This window comes from Falco biarmicus, chromosome 3, assembly GCF_023638135.1.
Source record: "Falco biarmicus isolate bFalBia1 chromosome 3, bFalBia1.pri, whole genome shotgun sequence".
NCBI classification, from domain to species: Eukaryota; Metazoa; Chordata; class Aves; order Falconiformes; family Falconidae; genus Falco; species Falco biarmicus.
The window spans coordinates 83,459,011-83,474,638 of record NC_079290.1 but is presented as its reverse complement, the minus strand read 5'-3'; the positions used below and the strand labels follow the sequence as shown (position 1 = coordinate 83,474,638).

The 15,628-nt window shown below is 36.0% G+C and overlaps 1 protein-coding gene across 4 annotated transcripts in view; it reads right to left on the bottom strand.

The window, feature by feature from the left end:
• Positions 1 to 3,858: 3,858 nt before the first annotated feature.
• MARCHF6 (membrane associated ring-CH-type finger 6) overlaps positions 3,859 to 15,628 on the bottom strand; it is a 50,748-nt gene continuing 38,978 nt past the window's right edge. For 2 of the 4 annotated variants that reach the window (XM_056331255.1, XM_056331254.1), the window contains exons 21-26: positions 14,634 to 14,830; positions 13,114 to 13,248; positions 10,985 to 11,074; positions 9,417 to 9,549; positions 8,486 to 8,621; positions 3,859 to 6,161 (exon numbers count right to left, since the gene is read on the bottom strand). In XM_056331255.1, coding sequence (XP_056187230.1) covers positions 6,071 to 6,161; positions 8,486 to 8,621; positions 9,417 to 9,549; positions 10,985 to 11,074; positions 13,114 to 13,248; positions 14,634 to 14,830 — 782 coding nt within the window. In that variant the 3' untranslated portion in view covers positions 3,859 to 6,070. The remainder of the gene's footprint in view (positions 6,162 to 8,485; positions 8,622 to 9,416; positions 9,550 to 10,984; positions 11,075 to 13,113; positions 13,249 to 14,633; positions 14,831 to 15,628) is intronic. The other 2 variants (XM_056331256.1, XM_056331257.1) reach the window with 1 other exon arrangement.

Sequence of the window (15,628 nt, the reverse complement as noted above, 5' to 3'; positions counted from 1 at the left end):
ACACATGAAACTGTGGTCTCTGGAAAGCAAAAGAGCACACATTTTAACTGTTTAATCTTTCAGAAAACATGAACACTCCACAGAGGCTACAGGCCAAGTGTTGGACCTGAAAATACTTTGCAGATTCCTGCAGCTACATGAGAATTGCAAACTTCTGCCACACCATCACATCCCTGTTCTTTACATGGGTAGTGCTTTAAAACAAGAACACTACAGCAAAAAAAACCCCAAACAAACCTGTCGCAAACATTATCCTGCAGGGGTTTACAGAATGGAATTTCATTAATTTCACAATATATTTTTTCCAAAGGTATCTAGGGGTAACATAAACAGCAGAAGTCTCATATTCTCTGTCATCTGCAGTCCTCGGACACACTTGGAACTATGCTAAAAATGCTCAAGTAGTAAATGTCTTACCCTCAATTCTTCCAGCTATTTGGTCCTGTGCCGTGAAATCATGCATAAAGCTGCCAGAGCATATTATAAGAAACAACAGCAGGCAGGTGGAAAGTTTTTCTATTTATTTCACGGAAAACTGTGTATTCTCAAAACATGTTATATGAATTGTAAACTGGTAGAAGACGACAAAGGCTAAAACTTTCATGTAAGAATGAAAGTAACTGGAAAATAGGAGACCAATTAATCACATGCTGCTCCAGAACATGCTTAAGCTACACAGGCATGACTAAATTAATCTTATATCAAAGTTTACATGTAACAATAATTAAACAAGACACCCTGCATCAAATAATAAAAAACACACCTCTGGGGAATACGCTACTTGCTCTTTGCAGAAGAGAGAGGAGAGCAGTGCCCACACTCCTATTGGCCCAACTGGCCTGCAGTTATGACATGAGTTATGACCTTACTTACTGCACAATTTTTGTGCACTTTTTACTACACTCCCGCTTTGTAAGCAAAATCAGATGTGCTGCACATTTTCTGCTCCTTACTTCCATGTTAACACAGTGCACAAAGTGTGTATGTGACTACTCATGTTGTTTTAAGCCTGGCATATTGGGATATCATTGAGTCCATGCACTGAATGCATTTATACTTCGGGGAACTACTACTAGCGAAAAAGGAGCATGCTTTTCACATGTAATTACACTAAAATATCTGCTTAAAGATTACTGCAATTCATGGATATAAAAGGAAGATTACTAAAACAGCATAAGAAATAATAAAGAATGGAATAACCTCTGAGATTATCTTAATTTTATTCACTAATTAAGAGGTAGGTGAGGGAGGGAGGCTTCAGTTTCGAGGGCTGGTGGTGTGACAACAGTTGAGAATTATATGCAGATTAATACAAGGTTGTTTAAGGACATTTGGGATTACACAGGTAAGTAATGTGGCTGTTAGGCCAACAAACCCCTTTCAATGAGGAGAAAAAAAAAAGAGATCAGAGAAAGGCACTGTGACAGGAACACTGATGGGTCAGTGTTGAGAGTCTTGGCCCAAAGTTATAAAGGTAGTAAGGCTTAAACAATTCATGTCAAGAAAAAACTAATCAAACTCTATGAAAACACAGGTAGTAAATAGACAAGTGTAGCTTCAGGGAAAGAAGTAACTTAGATTCTTCCTTGACACTACTTCTCCCCATGCACGCTACCCATTACTCTATATAAAGAGCATTCGGAAGTGTATCATGGACATAATTGTTGCTTTAAAGCAGCATTGGCTGATTTCAGCTTAGAAATTCTGCTGCTTCCTACTTCCATGACTCCTGGTCACAGCTAGCCAAAGCATCCATGTATACTCCATTCTAATGCAGCAGTATCTTTACAGCACATTCCTTGCCAAACTTCACCAGCCCATTTATGCAATTTGCACCTGCTGAACATGGCACACCAATGCAGATCTCCGCTATTTAGGTTCTAATACATACATTTTATTCAGTATGGTGAGCTTTGCACTGTTCTCTATTTTTGTAAGCAACAAGGAAGACTGTTCTTTAGGTAAAACTAGTGTCATTTTCCAGGAACAGAAACACTCCTTGAAAGCCAAGTGATTTAACATGAATCAGACAAATCAGGTTAAGTGCCCCCTCCCCTGCCCCTGATGTCAGACAGCACCAGGTATGTTTGATTTCCCCTTATACAGGAAAAAAAAAAGCACCCATACAGCTTTGGCATTGACTACTACTCAACAAATACAAGACAACAGCAAGTAAGTAGCAAAACTGGTGCAGAGTTGTGAAATAATCTTGCCATTGCTCCATCCCTCAGTATGATATTGAATTCAAAACATTCCGTTTCTTTTGGAACAGTATTCAACCTTTGGAAATACCATCTTCTAAAAATTTCTATTAAGTAACTTTGATTTCAGCATATTGTTTCACAACTTATGGTGACTTCAAAACAAAGAACTTAAAACCAGAAACATCACTTGTCTGGAATAATCATTGATTTAATAAAATTGCTTTTAACTATGCAATCTTTAGTTCCAGTTAATCTAAATGGAAATAACAGAGCGCTCTAACTTGGCATCCTGCTGTGTAAAAGTTGTTTCCTTATCTGTTTCAGAAGATGGCTTCCTTTTTTACCATCCTGAACTTCATTATACTACCAAGATTCAGTTCCCTGTTTACTGTTTTTATCATTGTATCATCATTTCTGCTAGGAACCCCACTCATTGCTCAGGCTGCACAGTGCCCATTCACAAGGCAAGCAGAACAAGAACACTGACCCTGCTACAAAGACTTTCCAATCTAGATACAAACAAACAGACAGACAGTGGAGTAGGAGGAAACAAAACGACACTGATCAGAATGGCAGGCAGTGGGATCAACCAGTCATTCGTGCTTTGTAAGGTAAAGGGCTTTTTACAGAGTTCTCTGAGGGACAGCTGGGCTGCTGTGCAGATTTTTTATGAAGATCTTTGTCCAAGCTTAGCAGAAAGCAAGGAAAGAATCAATGTACTCAGCTGAAAAGCAATGTGAATACTGTAATTGCTGTTGGTGCTGGCATCTTACTGAGGAAGTTACTGACAGAAAATAGTTACAAGTTCCAGAGGGCCCTCATAAACTAAGACAAGTATTTTAAGCTTTACCCAGTGGACAAGGGGGAGTCAGAGAGAGGATGCAGAGTTTAATTATTTTTAATCAATATAAAATGATTGTGTAAAAACAGTTGAAGCCACGCTGCAATTAACATCTTTCAGTATGCAAAAAATAGCTACAGAGCCATCTGACATGCCTTAGATGAAGGCCTGCAGAACTATAAATAGCGTTAGATTCTCAACAACACAAAGGGGATACAATTAAGCCAGTATGCAGCTCCAACTCCTCCATTCAAGGCCCAAGGTCAACACAAATTGTGGTGAAAGCACACACACAAAGACACAGAATTTTTCCCACTCGAGTAATAAGACCACTGCATGCTGTATTACTCTAGCACAGATGGAAGCCACTAGTACAGAGCTCATCAGCTGTCTTAGTAACAGCCAGTTAACTTACATACTTACTATCAAGTTTCTATGTCAGAGGAGTACACACGGCACAAGGCAAACTATTAAAACAATAAGAAAAGCAGTGTTACTTAATTCTTGTTCTGTAACAACCTCTATCTTCTTTCCCAAAACACATGTGAAAATAAGAACATAAGGAGCTGAGATTTTTTGGAAGTTCACAACGGACAGTTTCAGAAATAAACTTCACCTCACCAGGGATCTGTAAAGCTGTGCAAAAAGCAAGCACGACAGTTTCATTTGAGCCAGTTCTCTGTAACAAAGAGCAAATACAGATAATGAAAGCTACATGAAAACAGCTACAGGTCACATTACATGACTGGCCCAATTCAGGGTTTTTTTTGTCATGACTTGTAAAATAACAGCAATAAGAAACAGCACAAAGGCTTTTTCTTAATAAATTTTAATGTTAAGATGAGTTTTTCTGGATAAAAACACAAAGTTACAAGAACCACACTACTGCAAATTCTGCACGGTGCACAGTAGTGCTTGCAACATTTGAGTAGCAAGACCATTTTGGAACTGTTTACGAAATGTGTGTCAAAGACAGAATCTTGGCATAAGAAAGCATGTTACCAGTAAATTTAATATTGTGAAAATATACCTGTCCCACAATGTACACCACTGTAAATAGTCAAACGCAGTATTTATGCACATCAAAAGTATATGGGGTAAATACTCAATTTAGCACTTAGTAACAGTGAACGAGAGAAATATTTTGGTTATTTTTCTATGATTTCGTGTCACTGGAAATTTCCTAATAAATCACTCCAAAGGGTAATATATGTGGTTCAAAACCATCAGGACACAACAGCAATTCTGTAAAATAGTAGCTTCTGACTTTCTGATAGTAACAGCCCAGTCCTCCTGCCACTAGATTCAGATGCATTTGGCTTGTGCTCACTGCCTTGAAACACTAGTCCAGACACCAGAAAAATCAATTACCACCATCACAGCCTGGACCACATCAGTTCAAAACATGTGAGGTCAGAGATGCAACATCAATAAAAGGAGATGACACTCTCAAAGCACCTGCCAGATTCTCAAGTATTAATTACCTACACATATGGTTAAGTACAGAATACTGAAGGACAGTGTACCGAGTAGCAAGTTACACGTTCCATCAATTTTCTTATTACTGCAATGGATATTCACATTTCCCTCATTTAATCTAGGAAAGATACTGCAATCTAAGCATGATTTGATGCTACTTAAAGCTTTGCGATACTGTTATGCATTTTCTTTAAAATATCTACATAACCCCCCCACCCCAAACATTACTGCAAAAGAACTCTATCTACATATAGAAATAACACAGACTGAATTTGGTGGCTTTTGTTTGACTGTGTCCTTGCAAAGAAATCTGCTAAGTTTTCCTTGCCTGTTTAATAGCATATGTATTTCCCTGCCCCACAGGCAATAAACGGTATATGGTTAATCACTTCCTCAATATTATTCCCATAAAAATTCACAGTGACCAATTCTGAAAGTTTGTGTTGTTGTTGTGGTTGGTTTGTTGTTGTGTGGTTTTTTTAAAGTAATTGTGCAATATAAAATTCATACTACAATTTGCAGCTTTGGTAACTTACAGAAAAAAGGTTTGAAGCTCTTTAATGACCAGGTCAGAATGTTGCTTACACTATGCTCTTCTTTTCTGTGCAAACACTTCAGACAAGGTTAATCCCTCCTCTTGAGGTCCTGAAAAATTCTATTATTGACAAGAAATTGGCTACAATTTAAGTTGTGAATCTATCCAATTTTCCTTGGTACCTTTAAATGCTTCCATCACCTAGCCTTAGTAAATTTTTTACTTATTGTTTCAATTCAGGAACTCCTGATTCCCAAAACCACCCTCCCTCCCCCCACCCCCAAACCAAACCAAACAGAAAAACCCAGCTGAGCCTCAACAAGTACATCTGAATTCTCAGAAGAGGAAATATTTTCTTGATTTAACAGCAACTGTACAATATTACAAACTCAGACACATGAAAAACAATCAGGCAATAGAAAAATGTACAACAGCTTTGGTGTTATACAAAATAATAAAAAAGACTTGAGAGCAAGATACATAGTTCATCATGTTCTCATCACAGCCACTTAACTGCTGACAGTAAGACAGCTATTTACTTTTGATATTCTCTGTGTGGCCTTTCCACTCATGAAGAATCATACTATAATACTATAATAAGAACTGTTATGAACACCGTAAAGTAAGCTCCAAATTTTATAAAAACATCTTGCCTCTTTGCACTATTGCTTTGTGGCACATTGTCAACAGAACAGCAGTCCAAAATAAAGTGACAACTAGATTTAATAAATTAATATACTTTTTAAAAGATGTACAATGCACATTCTTTTTAATCCAAGGTTTTAGGGTGTCAGGATACTTCTATTTACACATATACAGACCTCAGACAGCATTGATAACATCAGACATGCAGATAAGGAACAGAGCCTTAACTGCTCTCTGGATGCTACTAACCGAAGCCAAGATACTGCTGAGAGTATTATTGGGAGAGATATCCAAAGACTGAAGAAGAGTCTATGAAAAAAGGACACGTAAAGGCAAAGGGAAGGCCAAGTTGTTTCATATGACCATTTATTCTTGTGAAGACTGAGGTGGAGTTGTCGATGTGCCTTGTTTACCAGACTTCCGTTCGTAATTCACAAGTCGTTGCCCAACAAGGTACCTGACAGGATAGTAAAAACAGTGAAAAATTAACAAAAATTAATACAATTGTTACACAAATCCACTCTACCTCCTTTGCTACAGAGGTAGCTTTCTCATTTCAATAAAAATTATTCTACAAGTGATCCCTCCTCACTTAATGGTCTTCAACCATCCCCATTTTTTTTTTTCCAATATTCAGGCACTCCGTAACGGAATAGAGGCATTACAGCTTTGTGGTTACAGCCTTAACTTTGGCAGGCACACAAATCAGACATGTATAAGCTGAACGAAGATAGCAAATATAAAGAATGTGTTTGCACTATTTATATACCCAACCCCTTTGTTGGATGATACTTTTAAAGAGCATCTTCACAGTGTCTGTTTGAGCCACTGCCACCTGAACATCTGGAACAACTCAGATATAAACCCAAATGACCTTAATTTGGTTCTAAGTTCAAAAAAGAATCTGTCACAATGCAGAACATGCATTGGGGTAAGACTAAGGAGCTAAGCCTTTCTACATCCAATGTAAAACACCCTAGTTGGAAAAAGTAAATATTGTTAAGGAAGAACTTTTACTGCAGCTCAATCTTTCTTAAAGGGAAAGAAAATACCCTAATGCTACTCCATGTCAGGTGTAAGGGCTGCAGGATTCCTTTATTTAAATTGTTTCAGCATCTCACTGTCTCATCAGCTTAGCAGTTTTCCTACCTTTTACATTATTCCTTACTTCTTCCATATCATTATTTCACACCTCTACTTTTTGCCATCTAAATTTCTTTCCATGATTCCTATTTGTATGCTGGTGCCATGTACAGAAGAGCCATATACACCTATGAATTCTTCCCCGGAAACCTGCCATTTCCTTTAGAAACTTTTAAACCATCATTCCTTTTCTCAAAGAACCATAACAAAACAACCATACAACCATCACATGATTTTTATATATTTCAGAACATCACAAAAACTTGTATATGCTTTTGAAATTTTTCCCATGAAAGAATTAAGCGTATTTCTAAACCCATCAATTTCTAATGACTAGCTTGACTATTTTTGCTTACTTCCTGAAATGAGATCATTAACTTAAGTTGTACAAACTTGTCTACAAGGATAGTTATAACATTTAATATGTTCATTTAATATCAAAGTAATTTTTCACCCAGATATATTTTCACAGCTTTGCATACTGTTTACATGCCTTATTTACACGAGAAAGCAACATTAATGCAAGTTGCAATCCAATACGTATTCTGCCTGAAAGATACTAACATTAAGCTCAAAACCCATTTGTAAATATAAATACCAGCTATACATACTACAGTAGGCCAGATACTATAGAACATGTTATGAAGGCAGGTTGGTGAACAGTATTTAAAAACAACTGATCAAATGAAAGGTGCTAAAGTATAAATCGATCTGCAAAGAATTTAATTTCAGTTACAACTCTCTTGATGTTTCTAAATACTATTAATTTCACATTTACACCAAACACTTAATGCATCAGTCACTTCCTAACATTTAAGATTCAAAGAAGTTTATGTTACATTTGACTCCTTTTGTAGTCAGTAGAAAGCAAAACTGGACTAGGTAGCTCAGGACATGAACAGAACAAACTCGGCTATTCCTGTATACAAAACATGTATTCATGTACACAAAAGAAGCCTAGGAAGACTAGTTGCTGGAGTCCAAAACTTGTTTTTCTAAATAAGCAACACATAAGGTAATTATAAGGGTAACAAAAAAATAAGGTAATAAAGGTAACAAAAAGGTTTAGAAATTAAGCAGGATAACCTGAAAAAACACTGGGAAATTTAATGTTTTATCAGGATCTGAGTAATAAAGAGTAATAATTACTGAAAATATCACAAACCAGTCAAAATTTGGTAAGAACAAACTTTCAAATTAACTGAATGTTCTTTAACAAGTTAATTGGACTAATGAAGTAGAAAGAGTAAGAAAAACAGTTATGCAGAAATGCTTGGAGAAATGGCAGCCAATTATTATAAGGAGCAGACTGAGACATGGTTTTACTGCCAGATATAATTATTACATTCACCTGTCCTTTAAGACTACAGATGGAGAGACAAACAAGCAATCAGCTTTTTTTATCATAAAACACATTCAACTTGGACATAGGGAAGTGTCTTCCATTTATAGATACTCTATTCCTGTGTTTATCTACCTGAACCACAGATAAAACATTTGCCCAGAACAGTTTAGGTCTGCCTCAGCATCATTTGTATAGAAAACTTCTAAATTCCCTTTTAGCTCTAAGTATCTAAAACATCTGAAGTTATCACAATTTAAATTGGAAAAATTTAAACCTCCACACTATATACTCACTTGTCATTTTTAATATGTTCATAAAGGCGCTTGAACTGGCGGACTTGGAAGGAGAGAATTCCCATCAAAACCACCACCATAAGCAGAAAAGGATAAATCCGTCGCTGAACTAGGTTCTGCATTTCGGCGGTAACTCCTAAAAAACCAAGACACAACCCTCACATCATCTAACAGTGCTAAAGTAATTCCTGCATTTCTGCTTCTGTACCTGCTATCAGCTCTTCTTGCTTACTGACTCCTGTATACCTTGTATCAGGAAAAAGTTGACGCTACAGAAGTATGCATTCAAGTGAGAGGTTGAAGAATAAAATGGGACTTCTTTTACCATTTTAACATCAAAACTAACCAGCAAAATACAACTGTTGTTGAAAAAGCACATCTACCATGCTTCTGATAGAATTATTTCCCTCAGTTATGAGGAGAAAGTCTGAAAAAACCCCTATATTTACAATTTACATTTAATACTGAATTAAAACCTCAAACCAAAACCAGTATTTTCACCTGTTCTATGCTTCCTTTAGAATCTGGCAAGTTACAAAAGATGTACTCAGTTCAGCATAGCTGTTAAAGACAGACTAAAATGAAAGGTTGATTATCCAAAGAAGAAATGAATTAATCATCCCTTTCCCAACCTATCTAGATACCTACATTTCTGCTGTTAGCTGTTATGTAGTCCCATACTCTCGATGCATCCTACACTTAGTTTATTAAAAAGTGAGTCAGACTAATGTATTGCATTTTTCAAAAAATCCTAAACTTCTAAGATGACACAGCAATCCTTAATTTACATTTGCTGGCAGAATAATAGGTTTTTGTTGGTGATTTTTTTTTTTTTTTAATTAACCTAGACCTTGAAGTTTTATTTCCACAGATACATTTACATTACTCTAAACAATCAAATCAGAAACAGGTATTCTGAATATATACATACCTAACAGAGGTACAACACCAGAAGCTATGATGTATGGTACACACAGGGAAAGTAACAGAACAGAGATTACAGGTGCTGCCAGTTTACGGATTATGAAGTGTAAATCAATGTTACGAATCCCATTTGCATATACCTAAGAACAAGTCAGAAGCAGAGTGGATCAATCAAGAAAGCCATGCTTTGTGCTTACAGTAATAGTTACAACATTTTACACAATTCTCCTTTATGAGACAGAACAAGTGTTCTCAACTTGTAGAAAACTATGATGGCCACAGTTAAAAGGAAAAACTCTACACCAATGTATGTCCTAAGGGCTTCAGGATATCATTAAAATAGTGCCCAGGAAAGCAACTTAATCTGGAATAGTGTCATGATTTGGTTGCAGGAGTGCAAGAGACCAACTGAAAGATCATTAGATACAGCTGTGGATGGTGGTTTTGTGAGTGACCTGAGACCGCTTTATGCTGTTAACTTGCTGAGAGAGGATCCTGTGTGTGCTAATAGAGCAAATCTTTAAATTTGGTAACAGAGAATAGGATCTTATTTTGTACTTGGTTGGGCAGAGCACAGCCTCTGCATGTAGGGCCTGTGCCTGAAGAAAGGGCCTCCACAGTTCTTCAAGTTTCTGCAGCTACTACCAGAAGCTAAGATCTCAATGTGACTAGATTAATCATGGGAAAAGAACAGTTTCAAATGGCTATCACATACAGCTAGATGATGGACTCAGTTACACACGTACTCTCCTGAGCTATCCTCAGAAATGGTTACACCTAGGCTGTGGGACAAACAGGCCCAGGGAGAGCACTCAAAACCAAAGAGCCATGGTATGCATCAACTAAGATGCATAACTATGTAGAACTAAGATTGTATTTTTAGAGTGTGACACCTAAAGTGATGAGTAAATGGTTTACTAACTGTGACTAAGTGCTAGACTTAAGGAAGGCACCTTTTGTACAGAGGACAACAGGACACACATCATAGCTGTTACATACAGTGTGGGGCTGAAGGGTTGCCTTCTGACAAACAATTAAGATACTGCATTGAGACAAGCAGAACTTAAAGAGTTTATAATCAAGAAAAAGATACTTCTTCCAAAGCAAGCAACAGATCCATGTAACTCAGAACTGCTCACAGAAACTGTTTGGTCTCGCTTAATGAATAATCAAAGGGGAACAAAAGACACCATTTCCATATGCACTCATCTACAGCTCTGGAGAAGGCAGAAATTCTCTGTTGAGTGGTAGACATAAATAATGTCCAGTATTTGGACACATGTGACTTAATCTGAAGAAATAATGATTTTTTTACCATAATACATATATGCAATTTTATCAGGTTTGTATACACAGCATTTTCTTGATTCCTGAGGGGTTTTTTTGTTTTATTGTTAAGCGTACCTTAATGCATTAGGCTATACAATTTAAAAGGATTCTACAAGAACAGTTGGGTTTTACTTAATTACTCAAATTACTCCATTTTACAACAGTAACTCTGTTTTCTGACTCACATATTCAAAAAACATTCAAAATTTATTATACGGATAATTCACATGGATAATTTTTTCCTACCTGTTCAATAACAGTTTTCAGCCACCACTGGGGACCCATCAGTGTTATGGCAGCAATTATTTTGGCATGCAGAACTCCGAGAGCCCAGTCCTGATTTTGTAAAAACTGACTGTTAGTATTAATATATTTTCGAGTAGTTTGACTACCAAAAGCTTTTAGAGCAACTTGTTAATACTACTTACTAGTTAAAAGATAACAACTTTCTATTTACATGGGATATTGTTTACAAGAGGTGACATCTGTAAACTTGGAAAAAGATGCTCTCAAGCTTAACTGAGATCTGTAGAATACTCAGCTATATGTAACCAGGAAGATCAGGTACTACTATTAAACCAAAAGCAAATACAAAATAAAGGCATTACACTTAAAGCAACAGACTAACATTCTGGTGCAGACTAATTAAGACTGGTAATTTTTACCTAGAAATAAGTTATTTTGATTCCTTTTGAAAAGAGAAACAAGATACAAAGGTGCTCACACAGGTCAGGAACCAAGGGGTTTTTTTCTTCTTTTAGGATTTACTTGTTCTGAAACCCTACCTGAGGTGAGGAAAACTAAACAAAGCAAGGCAATGCTCTTCATGAAAGAGTGTCATACTATGCAGAGGAAAATATATGCCTTAACATATACCACAATTAGTATGCCACGGAATTAAAAGAATGCAATAACTACAGGCTTCTAGTAAACACTGCACATCACGAGCCAATCCTTTCTGGATTACAGGAATTTGTAAGAGATTCTTCAATAAAAACCACCAAAAGTTGCATGCAAAGCATAGGCTAAAAAGGCGGAATAAACAGCTACAGAACTGGTAAAACTTAAGACATCATAGGTTAATTAACTTCCTTAAACTGCTGGGGAAATATATTTTCTTTAACCAACTATTTTAAAAGACAGCTTTTATTAACCTCTATTACCCCAAACACGTTAAAAAATTAAAAAACTTTTTACAAGAAAGTCAGTGTTAAAGTTGTTTCACATTTGCTCAAGCATGTGATCTTTGTATAACTATTCTCTTTTGTTAAAAATGGAAGTTATTCTCAATTTCAATAGCTCCTTGTTAATTTAGAACAAGTCTGAAATCCCTCTAAACCAGTATTTTGAGGAAGCTCTGCCACATGAAAATAAAATCTTTCAGCATATTTAATTCCAAGATTTTAAAGAACTAACATGCAAAACCTAAGAATTTTAGGAATCTTTAGCATTATAAATTCTTTCCAAACGAATTTTGTTTGGAAACTAGGATCATCTACCACTGCAATCATATGATGTCCTGACTTATTAGTCATTTACTGAAACAGATACCTCCAAAATATACTTGTATCATACAATAATGAAATATTTAAATTAGCATGCAAATTCTTTGTATTATGGCTTTCAGACTTCTGGATACTGAAAGTAACTGAAAGCTTGCTTGCAGGCAGCTTCGAAAATCACTATCCCTGAACACTTTCTTGTTATTCTGTAATATGCATTCTAGATCTTTCGGGAATTATGGCTCCCTCAGGGTTTCTCTGAGTTACAAGTTATTTCATAATTCAGCCTAGGTGATGCAAGTATTTGTCACTCAACCCACTGTACCTTCATTTCTTCCACCATCTTGCAAGAAAAAAAGTTTATACCACCTTAGCCTGTGAGACCTGACTGAAGAAAAACAAAACACTACTACTTCAAAATCTTGTATTAATGATTTGACATCTCAACCTAAAACTAGGATGATCCTAAAAGGATATCAAAATTCCATTCATAGTGTGCATCATCAACCTTGTATGCAAAAAAGATCAGCTGAACCTCTTGCTGCATAACTGTAGGCAGAAAGCTTTGCAGATAGGTCAGACAGAATATATACATCTGTGCATATATACAGCTATATTAACTTCTGTATGTTACAATTATGCTACTGAAAAAAAAAGTGGCTATCACTGAAATGCAAAGATCCTCTGCTGTCATCCCATGAAGTTCAGCTTTTCATACTTAGAATTCCTAAATGTATCTTTTTGGTTTAAATAATCTTCATATCTCGACTGGCTGCCTTTTGTGTGCCACTTAAAAACATACTTCTGGAAAATGCTCTGAAACACCAAATCAACATGAAGTGTATCAACAGCAGAAGAACGTGAGCAACTGACCTGCCAAGGATAGAAGAGAGGTGTTTGATCCAAAGGAACTCTCAAAGGTGCAACAATGACCAGTTCAAACAGAAGACCAAGCAAAAGTGGAACCACACCAGCTAGCAGTATAGCCACTATTAATGTCTTCATTATCTACAAAACCCAAGACATCCAATCAATACATTTATCAGAGGATTCTTTCTGTTTCAATTTCAAAATCTAACTTAAACTACACAAACAGATAAAGGTGGAGAACCCCCCCATGCAGAACTTTATTCATACATATACAGCCCTAGAACAATTTTTATTACATACATAGTTTTACAGTGCAAGTTTTCAAGACTCTGTCCTATTCCATGCCCCCCTCCAGAAAAATCTGTGACTGTGCCTATGGTGTCCATATAGTTTTAAATCATAAAATCACCTTTGACTGTTTTCAATAGGGAATGCTATCCAATGGCATTTCATTATATTGCTATCCTTGTATGTGGGAGAATTAGAGAAGACTCTTTCCTAAACAGCCCATTTTTCTCCAGTGAAAACCAAACCTTAAAAATTCACTCATTATGGAATATTCCTGACTTAAAAATGAAAGACGCAGAATACCATGCTTGATAGTCTTTGTTCTAAAATTCTCTTAATTTACATACATCATCCAAAAATCAGACACAAAACTAGTCTAACTTAGTTAACGTGATCAGAAGGGACAAGGGACAAGTAGAGCATTACATATTAGCTCTGAATTTTCTCAAACAAGCTTAAGATTTCCTAAATGAAAACGATGGACGAGGCATTTCGGAAAAGTGGTAATACATGAAACACACACTTACACTGCTCTTTTGTTTGTAATAGTCCCATAAGCACCAAGTATGTCCCCCAAAAGGTACCACTTATGCTATGAATGTTTAGAATGACTACACTTAAAAGAAATCTACTATTGAAATCCTCAAAACTAAAACAAAGGTAAAGGTGGGATATTTGTTGCCATGGTGAGAATCTGAACTCCTGGTAACAAAAAAAAAAAAAAAAGGGCATTTTCTTTAAAAATATTAATTTGAACACAACCGGGATCTGAGAAATCATAAAAAACTTTCTGGAAACATGCATCAAACTACTTTATAGAGACATGTTCATCATCATTATCAGCTTTTCTAGGTTTTTTATTTGATAATGTGAAGTTACTAAATAGGTAATAGCTAAGCTTCCAGGTGTATGTGAAAACGTAAATGTATTTGAGGGCACAGCACATATGGGAAAATAGAATGCATACTCACTTTCGAAGAAAACCAGAAACATACACTATATATAAACATATATATATATGCAAACTTATTTAGACTGATTCCTTAACATGGTGCTAAATAGCTTCCAAAAATACAGTTAGCTTAGGCAATGGTAATGTAAGCTGTGAAAGTTTAAAAATGGTCTGAAAAAAATGATGTAGTATATATTACAGAGTAAAACCTGCAAGCAAAAGTTAAACAAGTTTTGCTAGCTACTCTTTTGATAACGCAGTACATTTTTTTCTCAAGACTCACCATGAGAGACCACTCTTTGACCTTCTGAAAAATCACTCTACGACCCTGTGGCATCCAGGCGACCAGCACTGTCACTGCTCGGATCGTTAGCCAACAGACATAAAGACCACAAGCAGCTGTATACAGTTCATGGATTTTAGCAGTCCCCGTCCAAAATGACATTAGCCATCGGCCAGCAAATACTGAAAACACAAAGACTGTTAAATAAGAGTAATGCTTTTTGATGTATTAAGGGAGGATGCCTATTAAAAAATACAAATCAAATTTATTGTTAAATATCAATGCACAAATATTATTCAACATAAACCAGTACTTTAGTACTATACCCATGAAGTATGAATATGTGAAACACTAGGTAAATAGTTACATAGATGATGCCAAATTCATATGTAGATCTTTTTTCCCCCCTAAAATTTCATTATACCTGCTATGTGATCCAAACTACAGCAAAACAAATCACTGCATACTGCACTATTCACAACCTAAACACTAATCTTCAGAACTGCAAGGGCAATAGTGGATTAGTGCATAAGCTTGAACTTAAATCTTACAAGCTACATTTGGGTTATTTCACTGGATCATATATGTTTTCAAGACTTACTGATAGGGCTTCTGAAGCTCTCCCACAAAAACAGGACTCGCTACATTTTTCAATAGTGTTTCTATTCACTAGTATTCTAATGGAATTATTTTATTGTAAAACCATCACAAAATTCTTAACCCAGATCTTAACACATTATTGACTTCAGGATCATTAATACAAGGAGGTAGAAATGACATGGTACTACAGTTGCCAGGTTATAAAATTCAAATGAGTTTACATGTCTTAATTTATTCCAAATTATTTTAAAAAAACCTACAAAGCGCTTTTGCTTTGCACTTATTCATAGATATTTGGAAAGTGGCATGTATATCACTTCAAAGTCTCCTAGTGACCTATCATGATGACACTTTCAGAATATTTAAAGAAGATACTGTAGAAGGCCTGATAACAA